Source organism: Parus major, chromosome 9 (genome assembly GCF_001522545.3).
Source record: "Parus major isolate Abel chromosome 9, Parus_major1.1, whole genome shotgun sequence".
NCBI lineage: Eukaryota > Metazoa > Chordata > Aves > Passeriformes > Paridae > Parus > Parus major.
This window is the reverse complement of record NC_031778.1, coordinates 2,151,829-2,176,301: the sequence shown is the minus strand read 5'-3', so window position 1 is coordinate 2,176,301 and position 24,473 is coordinate 2,151,829. Positions and strand designations below refer to the sequence as shown.

Sequence of the window (24,473 nt, the reverse complement as noted above, 5' to 3'; positions counted from 1 at the left end):
AATTACTCTTCTACACTCTCCATACCTTAGAATATTTTTCTCTCAACTTCTTAAATCCAGGAGGAGTGGAATATAGCATTTCCTCACTTCACAAGTCCTGCTTTTTTAAATTTTATTTTATTTTCCCAGGGGAGGATATAATGGATTTGAAAACCCATCACTACCTTTGAAACCCCTTGACTGGATTTATGTCCTCAAGGGTTCCTTGCACAGAACTGGGGCTGAAATTCAGAAGATTATTTCCATTTTAGCCTGTGATTGCAAATTTCAGGAAGAAAGGTTATTGATGTCCCACCATTTGTAAGAGTACACCTGGAGAAGGGGCACCTGTAGATCTGTTGTGATTTCAGTAGAATTTCAGGTGAGAAAGGCAGAAGTCAGAGCAGGCTGTCATCCATTGCAGTCACCCAGCTGTAGCAGTCTCCTGGGTTACTGGGTTGGGATTAATTAATTACACAATTAATGGGGGCATCACCAGCAGTGAGAGGAAGTTCTTTTGAGCAGTAGCTGATAGAGGTGTGAAGAGGCAGGTGCTGCTCGTGTTTGTGATGCAGAGCTGTCCTGCTCTGCCGGGCAGCCTGGGCAAAACAGGACCAGGAGAAGTTTATTTTCAGGAAAATAAGGTAGGAGGAGAGAGGTCAACTAATTCATTCCCAGGGGTAACCCTGGAAGTGGGAAAAGCTGCTGAGGGTCAGAGGGAGCAGGTGGAAATTTAAATGGCCCCAAATCCAACTTGATGGCTTCGGTAGAATGTGCCTCAAGCTGAGCTCCCTCGTGGTCACTCTCACTGTGCTACATCTGCCTTGGAGACACAGAGGAGACGAGGCTGTGCTTCATCTGCTGGGAGCTCAGAGCTCATTACAAAGGGGACTGCACACAGGAGGGAGCAGCAGGAAAGAAACAAAGGAATGCAGCATGAGATGGCTCTGTGTGCTGTGCTGGGATAAAGGCATCATTACATGGAGTAATTTGATGGGCAATGACTGCTGCTCCTGGGTGAGTGCCTTACAGAGCCAAGGCCCAGAATGTCACACACAACCCCTCTGGTATGGAAATCAGCTCAGCTGCTGGCAGGAAGGTTGTAGCTCTGAGATGGGGGCAGCTGGAGGAGGGGGTTGTTGCCCTGGGGAGTTCCAGAGGCAGAGAGAGAAAGGAGGAGACAGGTCATTAATAGTGTGCAGCTCACAAAGATGGGGAAATGGAACATTCTTTGGAACCACTGTGTATAAACTGAGTCTGATTTGTTGGGGTTTTTTAATGGCCAGCAGAGTTCTGAATTTTAGTTCCAAAGCTTGTGTTTTAGAACTGTTTTTGAAGACCCCTCATAAGGGGTGGGAGGTCAGAGATACTCTGGTTTTTAGTGAATTATGTTCTCCCATGGGTATCTGGGGTTTTGTCTGTTATTAAGAATCTGAGTGAGCTCATTTTGGTGAAGAAAGGTTGTTTAGTTGCTATGAGAGCATTTAATGCCCTGGATGTAATACACTACATGCAGAATAAATATCCAACATCCAGAGAATTTAATGCTCTTACTGTGGGGCATTTAGTGTGGTGGTTTCCTGCTAAACTTGGTGAGTTCAGCAAGATTGGAGGATGTGCTTGAGAGTTCATTGGAAATTTTTTCAGTGGAAAAGCTCCTTTTAGAATAGCCTGAAATTGCTTAATGATTGTTGCATAGGTTACTGCCTAAGGGTCATTCTTTATTTGATCTGCTTTTAAATTAAAGCTGGCCCATTTGCATTTTGTTGTTTTACATGGGGAAAACACCCAGGAGTTGTGGAATTCAAGTGGCAATTCAGTGTTGAGAGGAAACCTGAAACGTAATTGTAAAAATTCTCAACAAAGATATTCACCCATCACCCCGTTGTTCTTTTTTTAATAAAACCTTGTCTCTGCCCCTGGGACAAAGGGGAGGCTTATTCTTCTTTTGATAGATTGCTTTTTAGGGTTTGTCCATATGTGAGATTGCATTATTGAGCCAGCAGACCAGTTGCTAGCAGTTCTCCACTTCATCACTGCCTGCAATTATCAGCAGATAGCACAAAATGTAACAGTCCAGAGGAGCTCATAAAAGGGCCAAGAACAATAGGAGAGATGGCTGAAGAAAATAAGTAAATGAAAGCAAAAAATTCCATTTGGTGGCAGTTTCCTCTTTATATCTTTATCTGTTTCTGTAGCTCTTCTGTCAGTGTGTGCAGGGTGGCTTTGCCCAGTGTAGGGCAGCAGGACACGAAGTGACACCACTGAGACCCCTGATGAGTGTGGATTTTGGGGGTCTCCCTGTTCCCCAGCACCCTGACCCGTGGGCTGGGCAATCCCTGCCTTGCTGGGGGCTCTGCCAGAGGTGTTGGACAGTCCCCACAGCGTGTGCTGGATCTTTCCTGGTCATCACAGGGCGCTGTGAGTGGAGGGGAGCATCCCTGCACACGGGACAGGTGTGTGCCCCCCGTGTGGGACACTGCTTTGGGGACAGCTCAGCCACAGGTGCTGGTTAGACTTGTTTTCTCTACAGAAAGGTGGCACACTCACTGTGGGTATTTTCCACAGGCAGTGATCTGAGGTGGGCTTGGTGCCATTTTTCACACTTAAGGCACTACAGTGCAGTGCCAGGCAGAAATATGCATAAAAAACGTTTAAAAGCACCTGCTCTGTAGCTAAACATATCAAATAAAGGCTAGAATGCAAATCTGAGGGTAAGCTATTAGACTTGGTTTGGAAAGGTGCAGTGTCTGCCCAGTTTCAGGTTTAATGTTAATTTTCATTATTTTCCTCAAATCCACCATGAAAGCCTTTTGCATTGTGCTGAGAATATATTTCTTACACAATACTTATGGTAGTAATTCCTGCCAGCCAAGGATTTATAATCAGGCTTTGAAAAATGTATTCTTTAAGTAGAATAAAAAAAGATTTTTCCATCTACTCAAATTCTGGTGCATAGTAGTGAAGCTGTGTAGTCTAATCCAAAGAGCTGATGAAATAAAAGAGAGATAACAATAGATGAACTTTGATTTGTTAGAAAGCATTACGTGTTTATCTCCCAGAAACACACATTCTCGAGCTGAAGTTTCACAAGTTGAATTTTTTAATTAAGAATTTGTGTGTCCAGGCCATGGTCAGCCTTTTGCTGTGCTCTTCTTAGAAAGCAAGGGCACTTCTTTTTCTTGTTTTATCAAAAAACAAATGTCTGCAAACTGGCACACATCTTCAGCAGAAGAGATAAAGGTGCTCCCAAAATGGTAGCTCTTTTTAATTCACAGATGTGCAAGCTCAAACAGCAATAGCAAAAAACATCCCAATTTTGGAGTTCTTTGTGAGGAAGTTTTGGGAGTTTATTTTACATTTAGCACTGAACAAGAGAGAAGACACAAAAATTTAATTATTTTATTTAACTTTACTTTTCTGTGGCTTTGCAAGCACTTCTATTTTCTTTCTTCTTTTTCTCTACTTTGCTATGGAAAATAAAGAAGGAGAAGAATTTATTTTTTAAATCTACAAACTCTTAAATTTTCAGAATATAGCCTCCTGATCTTTTATTGCTGTAAACAGTAAGATGTGTAAAAAACATTTAAAGGGAGTGTAAAAAATACACTCCAGTTGTGAAGGCAGAATGAGCTGAGGGAAGAGGGGTGGGAGCCAAGATGAGTAAGAGGAGGGAGGAGTGTGCTGGTTATATTTAAATATCTAAATATTCAAATCTGCACACTCATCAGATTTCTTGAAACTTGTAGCAGTGAGGATCCATCAAACGATTTTTGCACATCACCCAAAGAATGGTTGTGCTTAGGGATTTGGATCCAAAGATTCAGTTTATCTTTGGATTCAGATAGTTCAGAAATATCTGAAATGTTATTCAGATATTTCAGATTAACAGAAATATTCAAATTCCAGATATTTCCCCACTAAGGACCAAGGGCTGAGGTACACACAGCCCAGGGAAGAGAGGAGAAAAAGGTAAAATCAGTCAGGTGCTCTCCTGATATCAATGCAAATCTGACTACCTGGGTTTTAACAGAATTAAATTCATTTGAAGAAACACAACAAATTTGTTTTACAAGACCAAGGGAAGCAGCAGTTTCATGTGGTCCTGACAGAAGCTGCTTTGGTTTGCTCAGGATGTGAAAGATATGTGGAAGGGACCCCAATTCCTGCAAATATGGGACAGCCTTTGGTTGCCAAGAAAAGTGGTTGTTTTTACCCTTTTTCTTTGTGTCTGTACACAAAAGGGGCCCAGCTGAGGTAGGAATACACCTGTGGCTGCTGAAGGGTGGAGCAGGGTGTAACCCTGGTGGATGCTGTGTCTCTCCAGGGACTGCTCTGTGCAGCCTCTGCTGGCAAATTCTGTCCCTAGGGTCACACAAAAGCTTCTGCTTGTCCAGCACTGCTTGGGAAACGTGGGGGGAAGAGCTCATGAGTGTCACTGATCCAGAATCAGTCCATGAGATGCTCATGCAGTTGATAATTGCAGTTAGGGAGGGACATGTGGGACCTAGAGGAGGAATTCCAGGGAGCAGGGGTGGATAAATGGGATCTTATCTCGGTGCTGGGTTTTTCTTGGCATTCACTGAAGTCTGATAAAGTTAACTCTGTTGGTACATTTGGATTTCTGTAAGGCATTTGACATGGTGCCAGGCAACATTCTGAGTAAAGCCATGTGTGGTTATTAAATCCATATTGCCCATATCCCCTGGATTAAAACTGCCTGAAAGATGGCCAAAAACCCCCAAATTGGAAATGAGGAATACTCATCTAATCAAGCTGCTTCATTTGTGCTCATTCCATGGGGATCTGCATTCAGCCCAGTGCAAATCAGTGAATGTGGCTGGGAAAAAAATGTAAAACCATTGTCATGGAAAATGATGGGAAAATTAGGGAAATTGTTAAAACGAAACAAAAAACCCCTCTCAAAACCTAGGAGGATATTTGAAGGCTCCTCCTGTCAACTCCTTGCCGTTATGCTGGGAGCCCCTGGTTCAGAAAGCAGGGCAGGAGAGTGGAATCAATCTCAGGAAAAGCAGATTTACAACAGCCCTGTGCAGAGCTGTGCTCAAAGGCCCAGAAAAACATCAGGCCACAGACTTCTAATAAACACAGCTCTTTCATATTTCAATATAAATGCAATTGCTAAAGTCTAATTCCTCTTTAGTTGTAAGGTGAGCAGCATTTCATCTTGATATAATCTCTGGTGCAAGGGAAGTTCTTGATACACATTTTTAAGATGTATTTTATATGTGCATTCGTTTGGTTTTTAAGCACTGTCACCTTTAAGTGGTTTTTATTTGTGTGTGGTTTATAAGCCAAACTCAGTTACAGGCACAGATTTTCCTTATGAGAAAAAGAGAAATATTTCAAAACAGGGAACTTTGCTTGAAGAAATATTTCCCTGTGAGTGAAATGGGTGATTGTAATTCTTGGAGCTCTCAGGTGTCAGCATTAGTTACCCACAGCATAGTGAAACTAATGTAACCAACCAGTATTTTCCTTATCAATTCACAGATGAGCTATTATTTCAGAGTAAAAGAATAAATCTGGAGTGAGGGCTTAGAATGACTGGCCTCACAGACTGTCCTTGAAGCAGTGTGATTTGTTGTCTATGTGGTTATTGCCTGTGGTGTTCTCTGTCTTTAAAACACTGGACTGGCTCAGGCTGGAGGTGACACTTGCATTTTCAGAGGCTATTTTTTGTAGCATTATATGGCTCGGATTATGTCGATCCAGGGAGAAAATAATCATAGAAAAACATGTCACAGACAGTGTTCTGGTCAAAATGAAGGAATCCATGAAGAGAGTGAATCCAGATCCTACATTCTGCATGGAACAGGGATCACATGCATTAAGCTGCAGCTGCATTGTGATGTGTCAGTAGCATTATGAAATATTCATACTTTTGTGAGCTGAGCACAAGTACAAACCCCTTGTTCTCACCTCCCCTTGGTCTTTTTTCAGGTGCTGTGTGTGATGTTAAGCCCTCATGTGGGGGTGGGCTGGGCAAGGACTGCTCCAGCATTCTTGGATTCACATTCCCAAAATCACCTTTACAGCCAAGGCTGTAAAGGAAACCCCAATTATTCTGTTCGTGATTTGGCTGCGTGGCACAAGGGGGAGCTCAAGGTTCAAACTGCTGCTGAATATTCATAGATTGTACACAACATCCCCAGCCAGCTTCTGTTTTAAATTGCTCAGTGTATTAGACTTAACTATAAAATCACAATTTCAAGAATGTAATAGTTTAATGGAACTGAAACTACTTGATTTTTTTCAGTAGAATCCATACAAACTGGCTTTTTCCTCTCTGCTGCGTTAATAGAGTAATTCACAAAGGGTTGCTTTTTTCTAAACCTGCTCTAACAATGCTGTACAGAGTCACTCTCCCCACTGAATGCAGGGTGAGAACTTCAGAGATTCTGCAGCAGTGATCACTCCACAGGCCTTAGCAGAGAGCTGAACTTCAGCACTAATATTGTGCCACTTAGCTGCTGATGGAAGTGCTGGGACTAATCACTCTTCAGCAATAATGTGCTCTTGTTATTCGAAATTGCATTAAAATGGCAGTGTGGTTCCTCACCTGTTGTGACTGGCATGTCAAATGAGCACAAGGAAGTGACAGAAAATGACTGCACTGGCTTTCAAATGAGAAATGAGAAGCCTCGAGCTTCTCTGCTACCCCAAATGAGTATTTAGAGCTATCCAGTTCTCAGCCTGGGCATGCTGAAGCAGCAGCACATTGGCAGTGCTGGCTGTGTGGTGGCTGTGGGGATGTCACAGCATCCAGGGAAACACCAGCTCCTGCCCCTGCCCTTCTCATGTGCCTGGGAGTGCCATTGGTGCTCTGTCACAAAAGCTAGAAGTGGCTTTTATCTGGATATTGCCATGCTTAAAGGATTGGGGTTTTTTTGAATCAGAAATTGTTGCTTGTGTGATTTGTTAGGAAATGTGGTTATATACTCATTTTATATAAAACCAGGGGCCAGACCAGGGGTTTGGTAGAGAATTAGAGCTGTAGGTGTCATTTCAGTCACCAGGTGCTTTGGGTCTCTCTTCTGTAACTCCCAGATGACATCCCAGCCCCCTGAACCCTGAGATCTGCCTCATGACATCCCTCTTGCTGGGGAAGAAATTCCTTCTGTGTCTTGTTCTTGGGAAAGCCAGTGAAAGGTACTCCAGCACAACTAGAGTGTAAAGGACTATATATATTTATATCTTAGGGAGGGAAGGTAGGGGCAGGTTGTGAATTGAAAGCTTGAGGCTACAAGCTGGCATCCTGCTTCAGAAAAATACCTTTTGTTAGCTTCACAGTGCAAGTTAGAAGTCAGGCAGTTGCCAGAGGCAGGAATTCAGGGCTAAATGTGCTGGTGAGCTGATCTTCTCTGGAAATTCCAGTGTGCCTCCTGCAGCTGGGAGAAGTTACAAATGAGACAGATTAGAGCTGCTGGAGACTAAGCATGTAAAGCTGCAGGAATAATTTAAGCAATAGTTCTCCCTTTCCCATCTCCCTGAAATCACAGAGTGGGTAAAGGTTTGTTTAATTCTGGATTGGATTAACTATGCCATTGCATTTCCAATTTCCTCTGTACTTGGGGGCTAACTAAAGAGATCTGTAGAAGGAGCAGTGAATTTATCTTCTCTTTGTAAAAATAAAATCTAGGGGCAGTTTATGGCACACTGGGCTCTAATTATCACTAAATAATGAGGTTGCCAATAAAAGGCTTTTCATTTCCACTCCCACAGCATAGAGCTTGTGATTAATCACTGCCTCTTTCTGGAGCTCCAGCACTGGTGCTCTGAGGTCCTGCTGGTGAGCCCAGGATGCTGCTGGGGGTGCCCAGAGTCCTTGCAGGGCACATGGGCTGGGACCCTGAGCTTCCCTGCCCTGGGGCAGAGCTGGGGACAGGATTGGAGCTGTATTTCCATGTCATTTCCAGGCTGGCAGCCTCTCATTGCTGCTCTGACTAGTTTGAAGGAAACACAGAGCAGGTTTTCTGCGAGGCAAGTGGAAACAGGTTTTATGGTTAAAATATTTCCTCTGCATTAAAAAAAAAACAACACAACCCAACAAAACACAAAAAGAAGCGTGCATGGAGCAGGTACAGAAACAGAGATGGTGTGGTCACCAGGAGCTGCTCTGAGTCAGAGACCCTGCAAGGGATGTTCAGCCTTTTGCTGTCCAGTGGCCACCAAAACTGAGCTACTGTCCCATGTGTGTGACACATGCTGCTCTTTTTCTGCAGGGACAGCTACTTCTGCTAAGAGCTGCTTTTTTAATTGCCATCTCTCACAAAGGGTTTATTTTCAGCAGTGACAAGCAGTTGTCCAACACCCCATAAAGCTGAGAGTCCCTGAACCTCAGCAAAGTGGGGACACTGCCCTGGGCTGGGGATGCTCTCTGGCTGTGGCAGTGTCAGCTCTGTCACTGCAGGCTCCTCACAGGCTCCAGCCACTCTGCTCTGCCCAGGCTGACAATCAGATTGCAATGGTACAGCAGCTCTGTGTGAGGTAGGTGAAGGAAGCAGGACTTACCTGTTGGCTTTCAGCTGTTTTCTTACATTAGTTACTTTCTTCACAGTCTTTTTTTTTCTCCTTTGATTGACTCACAGAGATTTTAGAAGTTTAAGAGGGCAATAAGACATGGGACTCTCATTCCCTTCTAAGGCATCCATGTGCTAAGTAAAGTGAAAATCCAGGGTGAAAAGTGTGCAGAAATTTGCTCTGCCTCCTCAGCAAGGCAGTCCTGCCACTGCTCCCCTCTCTGCTCTTGTGCCAGGCTGAGCTGTCTGCTGAAGGGCTGCCTTGGGGTACCTGCTAGGGCTTTGGCTGGAGCTTCCAGCATTCAGCAGAGATCCAGAGTGCTCCTGAGAGCAGCCTGTGCTCCCAGCCTTTGCTGTGTTACAGGTGGGAGTGAGTGAAACTCAGAAACCTCAGTCCCTCGTTAACCTGCACCCGAGCCATGAGCATCAGAACATCATCCTGCAGCTTCTGTGGATGGGCTCTCCACCAAGAGCTGATGGATTTGGTGTGTCTGTGTAGCTGCATGCTGCAGTGTCCAGCTGCAATCATGAGTATTCCCCTGGATTTCTGCACAAACAACCAGGACTGAGGTTTCCAGCCTGCACGAGTCCACGAGTGTGGGAACCCACCTGTGCAAGAGCAGAAGGTCTGTGAAGGAGAAAGTGTCAGCTGGGAAACAATTCCCTGGCACTGAGGTGGCTGAAGATGGGGTGGCACAAGGGCCAAGGAATGCAGTTCAGAGCTGTGCTCAGAGTCCAGCTCCTTTGGATGCAGGGAGGCTGGGGAGCTGCATCCTCGTGTTGTGCTCTCACCAGTGGCTTTAGTTCTGCTTCTACACCTTCCAGCCCTGTTCCATGTAGAGCAGTGGCCTTGAGCCACAGGCTTCGATTGCCTGACAAATTTGGCCTGTGCTGGGCTAATCATACAAAAATTGTAATAGTTTCACCTTATCTTTTTTATGTGGATCATATATTGCTCTGTTTGAGATGAAAACCAGTAAAACACTGATTAAATGTTTTTTTTTCTCAAGCAATTTGCTGTGTTTGTACCATTTGCCAGGGGGAGAGCTGTCATTAGAGTTTCAAATGTTTTTCCAAAAGAAATGAGAGACCATTATTGCTGAGCATTACTGTCTATTTGGAGGCCAGTCATTTTTGGTAGGATTTAGTCTCATGCCAAGATCCAAAGAGAAGCTTGTGAGTGTATGTAAAACAAGACAGACACATTGGAATATCCTGTACTCCTCAGGGATTAATAAACTCTTAGCTTAAACACTAAGACAGAAAATCAGGTGAAATAATTTACCTTTTGCCAAATTGATCCTTTTTTTTTTTTATTAGCTTTTTGCCATGGTAAAAACAGGTGATTCATTTAAAATGCAAGCAATAAACCACTTCCTGACCCCTGCACATCTTTTGATTAATTTTAATCTAATTTACAAACATTTTATCATTAATTGTTCTTTAAATGCAATCTCGGAGTAAAGGATTGGCAAGTTTTACAAATGTCTGCAGAAAATACTTTGCTATTCCTGACAGGAAACACTTGGTTTAAAGTAATAAAAACAAGACAATTTTGTTCATAGCTTGTTAACCCAGCTGCTTTGTTGAAAGATTTTTCTGGGCACTGGTAGGACACGACAGTCAGTGCTTCCTCCTGCTGCTCCTCTTGCCTTTCTCCTGATGCCTTAAATTTTAGCTTTGATATTTCCAGCTTCTGCACTGCCTTAGTGTGTGACTGTGAGCTCCACAGAACGTGGTAGCAAGTTCTCCTCACAGCTCAGTCAGACACAACAATCCTTTCTCAGCCCCAGAACCAAGGACACCGCTGCAGCTCCAGGCCCAAGAGGTGCAAACAGCAGGAAATTGAGGAGAGCAACCTGGGAGGATGGGACTGCAAACCTGGAGCTGGAATTGCACAATTAACCCCAGGATGGAAATGGAGCACAACTCATAAAAGTGTGAGAACTCGTGAAACTCCATCCTGGCTCCATCCTGGCTCCATCCTGGCTCCATCCTGGCTCCATCCTGGGTGTATCCTCAGCCAGGCTCTTGCACTGCCCAGGGTGTATCCTTTGAAGGCCTTTTAACAAATCCCCACTTTATTCCTTAAACTCTGGCCATCCTCTGTTCCAGGGAACCTCTCTGGGCATCAGGACAGCCTAACTTTCAAAGCCTGTGGGTTTCTGCATGTAGTAGTTTCTCTCCCAGTAAATCTCTGTAGAACACATTCAGACATAATTGTCCATCACCGTATCCAGAAGAGGAATTCAGTATCCAACAGTGCTGGCTGTGTAGATTTGCAGTTTTTTTCCCATAGTGAAAAACAGCTGTAATATTTGTGTGCTGTGCAGAGTGACTAATGCCTGTTCCATGTGCTTTCAGTAGCACCAGCCCAACTCACCCTCTGTAAAGTTCTTCAGGATAACTCAGACATGGCTGATGCTTCAGACAACTGAAGTCTGTTCAGATCCTATTGTAAATGTTGAAATGTCACATGCTTGCTTTCTTTTTCAACATAGTTACATCATTTATTCTTCTATTATTTGTTTTTTCCTTGGTCCTTGCTGTTAATCATTGCAGTATTTTTAGCACAGAGATAACAAGTGGTGCTTTGTAGCTGATAGTTGTGCCACAACAAACTGCCTGCTATTCTCTCATTCCTTTTGTCTTGTGTTCAGAATGACTTTGATTCTTCGTGTTCTCTAATACTGTACACATCTTAAAAAAGAAAAAGGAAAAAAGAGACTTCCTGTCTATTTTTTTCTCTTTTTCCCCCCTGATTTTTTGACAGAAAAGCAAAGCCAGTTCTCTCGTTGTGGTTTTTTGTCTCCCTGGTATTTGTAGGCTGAGCACAGGCAGGTTTGTGCTTCCCATGCTGAGGGGTGTCAGCTCCTCTGTGTGTGGTGGGCAAAAACTCCCAGCATCTCAGGAAAGCCTTGCAAAACACCCAGGTCAGGGCAGCTGTTGAGTTTGAGCAAAGAGCTCTCTGTCTGCTCAGCCAGTGGCAACCACTCAGGACTATCAGCTCCTTTTTTAACCAGGGGTGCTCACACTCAAGCTCTCAAGTGCTTCATCTTGCACCTGATGTCCACAGAAAAGAGAAGGAGCTGCTGGGTGGCTCCTGACCTCTGTGCCTTGCCCTGGGAAGTGGGAGACCACTTAGTTCCTTGCCCATTAAAATCTTCCAAGTACGAACTTAGATTTTTTTTAGGCCCAGATGATCCGTGGGAATGGGATGGAACAGGGTCCTTTTAGGATCTCTGCCTGTGGCATCATAACTTCATTCCCTGAGTATTAAACTGAGAGGAGTAGAATGTTATTACTAATTATTTGTGATTATGCTTACAGGCAAAGAAAAGGGCTTTCTGTAGGGGAGGGCTGTAGGGCCATCACTGCAATATCAGGACCTTGCTGGAGGGGCTTTCTCTGTTGTGTACAGCACAATGTCCTGTCAGACTTGGGTTTTTCTCTATTATGTCATTCATTCTATTTATTTGTGTGTTTTCAGCTGTCTACAACTTTTAGCTAACAGGTACCATTATATTACATGTGCTACATTATATTATATGTGTGTGATGGGGCAGATTGAGTTTACCTGTCCTTGGTGAGCCTCCTGAAACTCACTGTGTTTGCTTACTCTGGGATTTTATACTGAGGATTTTTATTTTGTTTGCATATGACACAGAGGGCTGTAGCTCTTGCAGGGGTTTAGGGGAAGGGAATCTCTCAAGAGAAATCAAAACTTTAGAGGAAACAAACTGCTAACTTGCAGCTATGTCAGAAGTGGTTCCTCTTCTCATTTGCTACAGCCTATCTTGAAACAAGTATCAAAAATAATATTGTGCATCCCATGACTGAACTGGCAGCTTGGGTTTTCAAGAAGAGGACCTTTGTAGCGTGGGGAAAGAGATTCCCTGCCCTTATTTTTCTTCTTAGCTCTCTGCACAGTATTTTGTGGTGCACGCATTTGTGTGCATTGAATGTGTTTCCCCCAGCAATGTGGTTTTGCTGTTGTTAATCCTGCAGTGAATTTGTGTGAATTTGTGTTGCTGTTTGTCTCTGTGGCAGCAAAGTATAAAATCATGAACTCGGGCTTGTGACCTTTTCTGCAGAATCAAGGGGGAGATGCTGAATTGCAGGAGGGGAACAGTTCTAACCAGACATAAATCTCCAGCAGTATTAGCAGAAAAATTGAACAGTACAGGTCAAGTAAATTGATTTTTGTATAAATATTCTTTGTTCCAGGTTTGTGATGACAGGAAAATCTTTCTACATTTGACCTCTCTTCTAGTGCAGTTATTTTGTGAGAAGTACCAAACACTCAAGCAAGGAAAACAATGCTTTGTGTTTAACGACAAAACCATGAATAGAGGCTGCTCAGTTTCCCACGTTTCTCTTGAGCTCTTCAACCTTGACCTGGGTAAACATTTGTTTTGGACAAGTACAGAGACATTCTGGTCTCCATAACTGGACCATGCTTGCCCTTTACTACTACTGACATTTTCTACAGTGTTTTCAGGAGCAATAAATACAGTGATTTTTGCTACGTACTGCAATACTGCATCAAATATTTAGTTAAGTAAACATTAGAACAAATTAAAAAAAAAATTAAAAGCACTGCCTTTAACAGTGTTTCTAAACCACGAAGCTGGCACTGGAGAGGTGTGTGTTGAGCACATCCCCCTGTGGTGCCAGTGTGCCTGGAGGAACTGGAGCAGTAAGGATGCTGAGGCAGGGCCTGCAGCCATCATCAGGGGCACAGGATTTGCTGAGTGCAGCTGGACTCTTGTTTTACACTTAGGGGGACAATAAGTGTTAATTGTCCTGATCCATGTCAGGCACTTGCAGAAGGAAGAGGCTGGATGAAATGTGTAGGTGTGCTGGTGAGATGAACAGGTAGCTTCTGCAGGAAAATGCAGGTTCCTCTATCAAGAATAAGACCTGGGTGCTTTGGAATGATGAATTCAGCTACCTGTCTTGCTGGTGGAAGAGGTGAAGAGTTTAAGAACTCTTTAGTTAGGAGATTTGGAAGTCTTAGTGTTCTGGTCTCTTTCTATACAGCGCTAAGATCTCCTATTTACTTTTTACTTATATAAAACTTGGCACCACCATCTTTGTGATGAATTTTTTAACCTGGAAATAGGAAGAAATTGGAGCTATGTACCTTGCACTAGTGCAGCCCAGAAAGGTAAATAACTTTTCCATCTGGGACTCAAGGACCTACCACCTGCTCTAAGGTAATAAGATGTGGGCAGAAGTGGAGACACTGGAGCAGATAAGAATTGCAGTGAATACATTGCACAAATATATTGGGAAAAGTGGATAAGAGGCTGAAATGGCATGCACATGCATTAGTGCATGTTTAGAATCCATAATGGTCAGAGACATCCCCAAGGAGCCAGAGCAGCCAGGGGAGCTGACAGTGCAGATCTCAGCTGCCTTGTGCTTGAGGCTGGCAGAGAGGGGGGGCTGGACTGTCCAGACCCCTCCTTGGCCCAGGAGGGGAGGATTGGTGGCTGTGCAGTGCTGCAGCTGCCCAGGGAGAACAACACAGGACTGAAGGCAGGGGAATCACCAAAGGCTGAGATCAGGCCCTGAGCTGAGCTCCTACAGAGCTGCACTTGGGCACTCCTTATTGACAGCTGCTCTTTAATCCCATGTGTATCTACATGCATTTGGAGAAACTGGCTGCTGAGGAAAGCTGCAATTTTGACCTCAGTATTAATCTATTTCTGTTTTGTTTTGCTTTTAATGAGCCACGGGCAAGGTCTTCTCCCTGTGACATATGTCTCATAGTGTGCAAATTAGGACATTTTCCATTTTGCTTCATAAAAATTCCTATGCTGGGATCACAGAATATCCTTTTGTATAACCATGGTCATCTGTCAAGACTAATTGTTAAATATCTGCAACCAGGGTTTTCAGAAAGGCAATTGGATTCTTGCTGCCGTGGCCTGTCTAAAATCCTATCAACCAAATAATGGGAACCCTTGCTCCTGCTCATTCTCTCTCCACTGCTGAGTTTATTTTTTGCTTTTATTTGCTCTCTGCTTTTATTTTTTCCTTGTAAGAGTTCAAGTCCTCTGCTCTCCTCTCCTGAAACTGTATTTTCTGCTGTGTCAGTGCTGTTTTCCACCAGTGTCTTCCTCCTGGCAGGTTCAGAAGTTGGGCTTTGCCTGTTTCCATTGCTTTGCCCAGCAGAACAGAGTGGAAAATGCCTCTCCCCAAGAGGGGCAGCATCAGTTTCTCCCTCAGGATTTATCCTGACTCTGTTCTGTCTGTTCTCAGGGAGGGCTCTCTCCTGGCCTGGGACTTGCTGAGGAAAAGGTGTTTCAGATTAGCTTTACTTTTCCCTTAGGAATGGCCCCAGATGTTACTTTGATAAGTGTATATTTTTTGTTTACTGCTCCATTTTCTGTTCTGTTTCTTGAGACATTATAATGGGGAATGCTTTTTATGCCTCCAGTTCCCAGTTAGGTTATCAGCTTTTGGGTTTGTATCATTTTCATTGCTCATTATATTCTGTGTGACGGGTATAGAGGTTCCATTTGTGTGTCCTGAAGAGTTTATTTCACTTCAAACTAAAGAGCTTTCCTATCTGATGGTATTCCAGGCAAGTGCTTGCTTTCCCTTGACATAATAAAGATTGTCCAATTAACTTCTACAAATTTCTTTAGTGCTTTCAGTGTGCCTTAAGGTAACATTTCATACACCTAGGAAAAGAATGAAGACTGTTTCACCAACAATCTGTAATAACTTTTTTTTGCAACACTCTTCGAGCATTTACAATATTCTGTGAAGCTCCAGTCAGTACATTTTCATCATGATTTTGGACAAACTGATGAACATGTCTTTTTTGAGGCTGACATCTCTTAAATGTACACTCTCTCATTGTTTTTCACTAATTTTCAGAGTGTTCATGGGCTGGCATTATCCAGTCACTCCAAGCCATCTGGTAACTTGCTTTTGTAGCTGCAGTCTTAAAACTGTCTTTATAATCTAGACTACAGGAGGTCTTTTTCAGCCTTTTAGAAGTGGAGAAGGACATAATAAATGATATTTGGCTTTGTGATTTTCCTTTTCTAATTATCCCATTAGCACACCGCATTCATTTCATCGTTTTCCATAATTGCTAATAAATAAGATTATTTGTGAAACTTTCACTGGAGCCCATTAGAATAGTTCTGGCAGAGATGGAATTCTCATCTTGTCAGTTCTGCTTCACAAAATCTTCAGGGCAGCTAAACTCATTATGTGCCAGACTTGAGCTTTCTTGTAGTCTGTTGGCAGTTATTAAATCATTTCAAAATGAACTCTTTGCATAGGTATTTTTCAAAAGAGAAACCTTTCTCTCAGAGAATATTGCAGGAGTTGTGCTCAGCTGATTGTGTAGAACACATGGAGCTGTTTTCCTTTGTGCATCCAGATTTCACCCTGGTGACTCCACCTCCTTCAGCAGAATTCCACGCTGGCATAAATGCCATGGTTCTTTCCTCAAAAACAAACCATGGCTGCTGATTATGTGCCAGTAAACTTATCAAGATGTATTTCTTTTTTTGTTGTTGTTGTTTGGGGTTTTTGTTTGTTTTGTTTGGGTTTTTTGGGTTTTTTTGTTTGGTTGTTCTTTTTTGTTTTAATAAAGTATTTATTTTGGCAGCTTAGTTCCTTAGAGAACAGTACTGGTCATGGGTTGATCATTTCTTTTTGGAGATCTCAGCCATGTGATGCTCAGTGTAACCAGATTTCAGCAGGCACAGAAATGACAAGAATGTGTGATTTGAGCCATCTTTGTGAGCAGTGCTGCTGTGGGAGCTGCTCAGAGATGAAGCCCAGCTGTGTGTTGGTCACTTTTGATGCCAGGCTCAGGGGGAGCTGGGGACTCACCCCTCTCTACTTCCTTCTGGGGAGCATCTCAGGGAGCTCAGTGCCAGGGGAGTCCTGCTCTGGCTGGCTTTTCCTCGTGGAGAATTGTATTTAAACTCAGAACCACCTCAGGGAAACAGCATTTTTTTCCTTTCTTGATGTTACCCATGAGTGACAAGCAGCTGTGATAACCAGGCGAGGGACATGCCGCGTGTTCTGCTTGTTCTTTCCACTTTGTGAAGAAGTGGGCAGAGGGGTCAGGCAGATCCAGGCTGATAATCCTGGTGAATTATGCCACATTCCTCAACTCTACAGTTTTTGTCACTGCTTTTACATGTTGCTGTGTTCCCTGAATTGGGAAAAAGACAAAGATTGCAGAGCCCTGTAAGTCAGAGGCTTACACGCTCCAGGGGCTGCATCTGAAAACTGCAAGGGAAATGTCCAAAAATTATTAATTTGGGGACACCACAGGCTGCTGGAGATCAGCAGTGGATCCACATAATTGAATTTCAGGCAAACCATTCCAGCCCAAGGGTCAAATTATGAATAAATATAAGACAAAACACACCATCTGGTGAACCATGCCTAATGAAACTGAATTTGTTTTTCAGTGGATCTCAAGGCCAGTTAAGAACTTACCCATATTTCTCATAGCTTCTTACTAAATGGTGCATTCAGAACTCTTCCCTTCCTCCTCACCATCACCCTTTGAGTTCTGAGTCACTCAGGGGTGGGTGGTGGCTGCTCTGGTGCTGTGCTGAGCATTTTGCTGAAGTAAAAAAGCTGCTGCATGCTGGCAAACACATGGGGCTGGAAAAGCATCATTTCATCTCCTCTGGTGCTGTCTGCACAGTGCCCTCTACTTCTGGGAGGCTTTGCAGGCAGCTCAGATCTCTGGGATGATTTCCTGCTCAGTAAGTTACACCCAAAGGTGAAAGAAGTGGAGCTGGATGTGAAATGATTGCTGTAAAACCTCGCTTTGCCTCAGTATTTTGTGATTGTGCTAGAAAATGTGTGGCTTACTCTAGAGCTCTCTGGCTTCAGCAGGCTGAGTTCTGTATGGCTGAGAAAGCAGATATTTCCTTTTAGGTGGTCCAGTCTGCAGATTTCCAGTGTCTTCTTCTCTTACTGTGTGGTTTTTACATTTGTACAGAAAATAGGACAGTCACATTTTTATAACACCCAAGAAATAAATGGTGAGATGTGATTTTTCAAGTCTCAGTCAGGAAGAGTTTGTACTTCCCAATATGTCTCAGAAAGGTGTTGCTGTTTTAGCCCTTGCTGATCATAGTGGAATTATTCAACCAGTACCAACAAAAATGATGCAAAAATGCATGGCAGATGACAAATATTTCTGCTTATATATTGCTGTCTTGATGATGTATAGTGTGTGATTAATTTTTTAAAAAATGTGATTACAAAATTAGAAACAACTCATCAAATATATAATAAATTTTCTACACAGTGAATTTTATTTTTCTTCTACATACATGGCAGCTCTTAAGGTTGTATGACAAAGGATTTCATCAAAAGCAGTTTTTGTCTCATAGAAATGTTTGCTGCTTTTCCTGAATTCCTATGAACTGAATATTAGGCTCAGATTTTCAGCTCTGCCCGTGTGATGTTTGATGTCCCATTTATCCCACAATTAAATAAAAATTTTGATGCCTCAAGCGGGGAACAGCAAATGAAAATGAAGAGAACTGCATTGAGGTGAAGCTCAGGTTCCAGGTATCCTGAATTCCCAGCATCCAGGTGATCCTGAAATGCTCAGTGAATGTTCCCAGTGTGGAATGTGCTCCATAATCCCTCAATAATCCTGGGAAAAGCTGCCCACAGCATCCTGGCTGTGGTGTGAAAACAGCAAAAACAGCACCCTGTTCCTTGGCTTTTGTGGCTAAATATCCCTGCTGCTCAGACCTGTCTCTAGTGCAGCTCCTGCAGTCATTTGCCTGGAATTCAAAGCTTTTTCTATTTTATATACCTTTTCTTATTTTTTTAAGGGCATATCTGACTTGGAGAAAACCCTGAACCTTGCTTCCTTTTCGTATTAGGATGTAAAGAAGACACATTTCAGAACGGCATCTGGCTTTTTAAAATAGGTGTTTTTACTCAGATATCTCAATTTATCTTTACTTATTTATGAAATAGAAAACATATGCCTTCAGTTGAAATGCAATCCCATATGTAAACAGCATTTTGCCTTCTAACTTTTTTTTAAACTTGAGATGAGCCTTACCTAAGATGTAAAACAACTGATACTGTTCTTCTGAAATACTGAGAAGCTGGGTTTGGGAGGCTGTTGTTTTTATAATTTGCTTTTGTTTTTTTTTAAAGCCTCATAGCTTAGCCTGATCAATCAGTGGAATAACATTGGCCTGAGGCTTGAGGTCTGGATGGAAATTCTGTCTGCACAAGCTGTTCACTGGGCTCCAGTGTAACAGCTACTAGCAGGATTGCTCCAGTGACAATATTTTAATCCAACTTTCCTGGACATTCCTGCTGACATTTCTGGGGTTAGTTGGAATAAAGTACTAAAGCTGTAACCAGAGTTAACAATTCTGTACTACAATATTTCAGTTAAATTGCAGGTTATTAAATAAAGCAAGCCAATTTCTGATCTCACTTAATGTACATTTCCAGTAATTCAGGATCTGATGTCAACAAAAAAAAATGGTTTAGATAGTGCAAAGAAGTAAAGTAATCAGATTATCTGTCAGGAAATGTATAGTGTTTATTTCCAAGTATTTTAACGTGGTACAGAGCTAGAAGGATCTGCAGTTTGCAGGGTGGTGGTTTGGGTCAGATGGACAATGCTTCTAGTGCAGGCTTTGGCTCTTGGCTGGGATGGGCTGGGGGAATTGCTCCCTTCTTGCTGGGTGTGCAATTTTCCTGCACTTCCCTGCCCTGTCTCCTTCTCCTCAAGAGCTGCTGCCCCTCTTCTCTGAAATCACCATCTCCCAATTCCTGAGTCTCTCCAGGCTCACGTTTGTTCTAGCAGTGATCTCCCAGTGAGAACACACAGCACGAGCACAGCTTGTAATCACATTTGTAAAGAAATTAATTACACACTATACATCATCAAGACAGCAGTATCCAAGCAGAAATATTTTGTCATCTGCCACGCATTTTTTTCATTATTTCTGTTGGTATTGGTTGAACAAAGGCTAAAACAGGTTATTATGGGAAAACCCAAGAGCTGGCTTTGTGCCCTGCAGGTTTTTTACCTCTTTTTCCACCAGCTTTTTACCCCGTTCATGGGGCAGATCCCGTCTGTTTCAGCACTCCAGTTGGTTTTCTGGGCTTTTCCAGTTGGGCAGGTCAGGTTCCAGAGCAGGGCTGGGCCACTTGTGATGCTCTGGTGGTGGCACAGGGAGGCAGAGGAGCAAAGAAGGTTTCACACAGGTCACACATGCTGTCCCTGACACGTGGAATTTGGTTAAGCTGTGTGATGAATCTAATTGTGAACAATCTGGACAAGAGAAATACCTTTGGATAATGCATGCATATCTCCAGAGCTCTAAAGAGGGAGTCCTTAAGCATGGGTGGAACTTGAAGGATACAGAGCCCCCTCTGTCTCCATGGGCTGTGAGCTCCATTCCCAACAGCCCTGTTTTCCTGGTCATGAGCTACATGGAAAGGAGCATTTAGCAACAGCTGAATTAACAATATTATTAACAATTAAAAATAAACAGCTGAGTTGGCTGAGCCTGACTTCCCCAGTTCTGGGTCCCTTTGGGGACTCTGCCATTAATGCTGCTGCTGTCTCTGAGCTGGCCGTGTTTGTGCAAACTCCACGCAGTGCTCCAGGTTTGTTAAGAGCACTTAGGGACAGTTCATGGAGGCTGGTGATTCATGGGGAAAAAAACCCCAATGTTATTTGCCAAAAAGCACCCCAGCCAAGCCAGAGGTTTCTTTATCCTGGAGTATAGTGACATCAGAGAAAATCCAACAGCTCTAAGCAGGGGTTGAATGGAGAGCAGTCAAGAGCAGTGAAAAGGAAAACCCTTGCATTTTGCTGCTGTTGAGGAGTTTCTGATCAGACCAAGCAGCAGACACAGGGAATCCCTAAACAGACTGGTGCAGGCCAGGAGTTGAGCCAGTAAATTCAAATTTCCCATGTTTTAAAGCTAGGTAATTTCAGGAAGCTGTGTCACAGGTCCCTGTGCTTCTCCAGTGGGTCACCATGTGTTTGTGTTCACAGGATGAGCTGGGCTGAGCATTTGGCAAATGATACAATTTGTGAATAAAGGTAAAGGCAGGTAAGAGGCAGCAGTGTTGTAACATTGTCCAAATGCATTGATGTGGAATTTTACAATCCACACCAGCCTTGGCTTCAGGGTAGTAGTTTAGGGTTCTTCCTGGGCACATCAGTGCAGCTGGGTCTACTTCTAAGGTCTAAGCCCTGCCATCATTTGGAGTTTGCCATTGCACTGTGAAAGTTTCTACTTCAGATTAGTTTTTACATGTGTAAGTTACATATCAAGAAAAAATAAAACATTGTCTTTAAGAGGCTCAGTGAACAAAAAATACCATCACAGTGAAAAATGTTTGCCTTAACATTTGTCATCTAAATACTGTGTGGCTGTTAAGGCAAAACACAATTTTTATCAATTCTCTGTTCTAAATATTTTTTTTTTTCTCCTGAGAAGTGCCATTTATTGAGTTTACTGAAATATTAGGCCATTCTCAGTTATTTCTTTTTCTAAGCCACACCTTTAGCAGCGGTGTCCTACGGTGTGTTCTGCCAGCAGTTTGCATACATTTGTTGTTCATCCTAAATGAAACTAAGGACAAATATATTTGCAGAGCTAGGTCCCCCCAGTTCATTCTGTTGTATTTCTACAATAGAATTTGGGCCTTGTTTTCTACTCAGAAGTGCTGTCTTCAGCTTCAGCACAAATTGGTGTACAGTGAAGAATTCCCTGACAGGAGAACATCTGGCGTGTCCAAGCGTGCAGGGGTGATCAAAGTGAAAGATGGAGCAGGATGTTCCTCTCGACATTGCAGTCCAAAGGAGCAGAGCCAGTGGCTCCCTCACTTACAAAGATGCCAATTTTGAGTCTTTGATGAGATCCTTCTTGGTGTGTGTGTGTGAGTGTGGGAGAGTTTGGTTTGTGAACATTGTCCAGTTCAAAGCTGGGCATGCAAAACATCCCCGATCCCTTTGGTTACAAAGAACTCAGGGGTTCATACAACCCTGAAAACCATAACTCTCCAAAAAAGGCTGCTCTGTAGCTCTGTGGGGCTCAAATTGTACCCAGATAAATGCTGAAGGAGTCTGGATACTTGCAGGAAGGGTTCAGCAGACCCTGATGCTGCTGAGTTCAGCTCTCCAGCTGCACACACTGCAGGAGAGGAGTAGGGACCAGATGTGCACAACCCCGGAATTTTCCCCATGAGGGGACCTTGGTGGAGCCCCAGCAGGATTTGAGAATACCTTTGTGAGGTGTTCCCAGAACAGACTGGCAGAACTGTTCCACCAGCAGCCAGTGAGAGAAGGGGTGAGAGCAATCTGCTGTTCCTCAGAGAATGCAGGGCTTGCTCAGGGGGAATTGCTGCAGGTGAGGCTGGATGGGGAGCTGTGCTGGAGCAGCAGCTGCTGCTTTACAGTGTCCCCAGAGAGTTTGTCCCAGCTGCTCTGGCAAGAGGGCTCCAATGCACACTTTGATTATGTATCTTTTTCAAATCCCACCCCCTTTCACTGGAATTTGCTTCAATCTCATGTAACATGATTCTTGTTTTAAATTCCCCAAGTTTCTGCAATAACAAAAATAACAGTACAAAAAACCCCAGTACAAACAATAACAAAAGAGTGCATTTTTGGAAGCTATCAGCTTTGAGTGCTGCATGGAAGAACTTGAGAATGTTAGTTAAAAAGGTTCAGATATTAAATTATGAATGAAACAAACCTCTCTGTGGTTTATGAAATTGCTGTTGGTTTATGACTTGAATAGTTTAGGTGGTAAATGATTCTGCAAGAAACTGTGACTTTTATTCTGGTTGCTGTGTTTAAAACATAAATATTTATAAAAATTTATTCCCATTTTCTTCTTGTAAGTTCCCATAATAAGGTTTTTTATTCTGATGGATGTGGTTCCAGTCACTGATCTGTTCTTTTTTCTGTTTTTCAGTTATACCAGCAGAGTTGTTTCCAATGGACTAAAGGCACAAATTAATAATCCAGAACTGAAAGTCAAAGGATTGGACCCACTCATCAGCAATTTAATTGATAAACTTAAGCACTTCAATCAAGTAAGTAATTTTCCAAGATAAAACCATTTTATCATGGAGCTGAAGGTAAAATAGGTGGTGCTGCTCATCATATTCCATCTTCCAGGATTATAGCCTGATGTAGCTGTGGTTCCATTCTCCCAGCTGGGTTGTGAACTCCAGTGAGGCAGAATTCCCTGGAATTTGCTGTTCTGGAGCCCACAGCCCCAGTGGGGAACTCCTGCTCCTCTCAGACCCTGGGATACTCCTGGGCCTGAGGACTGGCTGTAACTTCTTTAAAAATTCTTTTTTGTTTCTTTTTTCTCTCTCTGATTCTGCTGCTGTGCTTCTTCTGCACTTCTCTTTACTCCTGGATTTCTCAGCTTCCCTGAGCTCAGCTCCTTGGGGATGTTCCCTCACGGGGAGTCCTGCTTACCACAGTCCTCTGGGTCAGGACACAAACTCCAAAGCCTGTTGGGATCTTGTTTCTCCTGTTTATCAGGATGTTATCACAAAACTTGGCAGGTCTCTCCAGACTCTCTGCACAAGTTTAATTCACTGCAATCTGGTTCATTTCTTTCTGATGGTGCAAAATGGCCTTGTGGCTCACTTTGGCTTTTGAAGGCACAAAATGGCCCTGAACTACACAGTTCTTTTATAATTATACTCATTCTTAACCAATTAACAATAGACACATATATTATTTTTCTTAATGACCCAATGACCCATCACCTCTGTGCTGCACTGTGACATTTCCTATCCAATCACCTACTATTACCTAAAAACCTCTAGGAGAAGAATATGAAGAAGAAAGAAGAAGGAAAAGAAGCAACATTCTAAATCCTTCCTCTTGTTTTCTGCTTTCTAAACTGTTTTAAACTCTAAACTTTAACTTTTTCACCCAGTGACTTAAGAAACTCTCTAATCTCCACACTCACACTTTCAGCTTTTTCTATCTAACTTTAAGTTGTTTTCATGTATCACCATGAAAACATGCTCATGGAATCTCATGTTATATGAAATTCAGTGTTTTTCTGGATCTCAAAGCTAAGTATCAAGAACAAGTGCACACACTCTGTGTCTCAGATTCCAACACTGTCCTTTGTGCAGCTTCCTGCTCCTCATGGGCTGGATACCAACAGATCAAACCCAAAATGAGCCTGTGAGGGTCTGACAACCAACTTGAAAATGCTGAGATCAGGACAGAGGGTGCTCCAGCATGGATTTACCTCACCCCTGGAAAAACATTTCCTTCCCAGGCCTTTTTCTCCCCCAAAAGCACAGGTAACCTCCAGGTTTGTCAGAGATGGGACTCAGCTGTGCCTGTCTCTGCCCTGTTTGGGTCCCACAGATGCATTTGGCATTCCTGGTGCTGCTGCCATCCTCCAGAGTGGGGTCCCTGAGCCTCCTGCCCAAGCACAGCTCGCTCTGAGCCCCAGAGCAGGAGCCAACAGATTTAACAGAGATTGATTTTCATTTACAGCAGGCATGTTTTCCTGTCAGCCTGCAAGAAATGCTCACAGCAGAGGTGTTTGCACGTCAGTCTGCTCGCCACCTTTCACCATTAAAGAGCAATAAAGCCACCCTGGTGGGTGGGGTGGGCAGGAGGAAAATAATCTGCACAGGTACAGCTGAGGAGGGATTGCTTAGTCAGGATCTGGGAGGTTGTTAAAGCTGTGGCTGTGACTGGGAGTCAGGAATTCCTCCACTTGCTCCTGAAAAAGTACAATCCTCCCTTACCTCTCATCAACCAATGGTGGTAAATCCATTATCTAAGCTGTAATTAGTGGGGGTTTTTTTAAAAAAAAACTAAATTATTATGTGTAATATTTTCATGTTCTGAAGGCTGCAGTTTAGGGTTTCTTTGTATCACACTGATTTAACTCACCATGG

General features: G+C 43.2%; 1 protein-coding gene across 1 annotated transcript in view; it reads left to right on the top strand.

Moving 5' to 3' along the window:
• LOC107208993 (glypican-5-like) overlaps positions 1-24,473 on the top strand; it is a 332,448-nt gene that overhangs the window by 165,772 nt on the left and 142,203 nt on the right. The window contains exon 7 of the mRNA XM_015638215.1: positions 22,502-22,622. Within this exon, the coding sequence (XP_015493701.1) occupies positions 22,502-22,622 (121 nt within the window). The remainder of the gene's footprint in view (positions 1-22,501; positions 22,623-24,473) is intronic.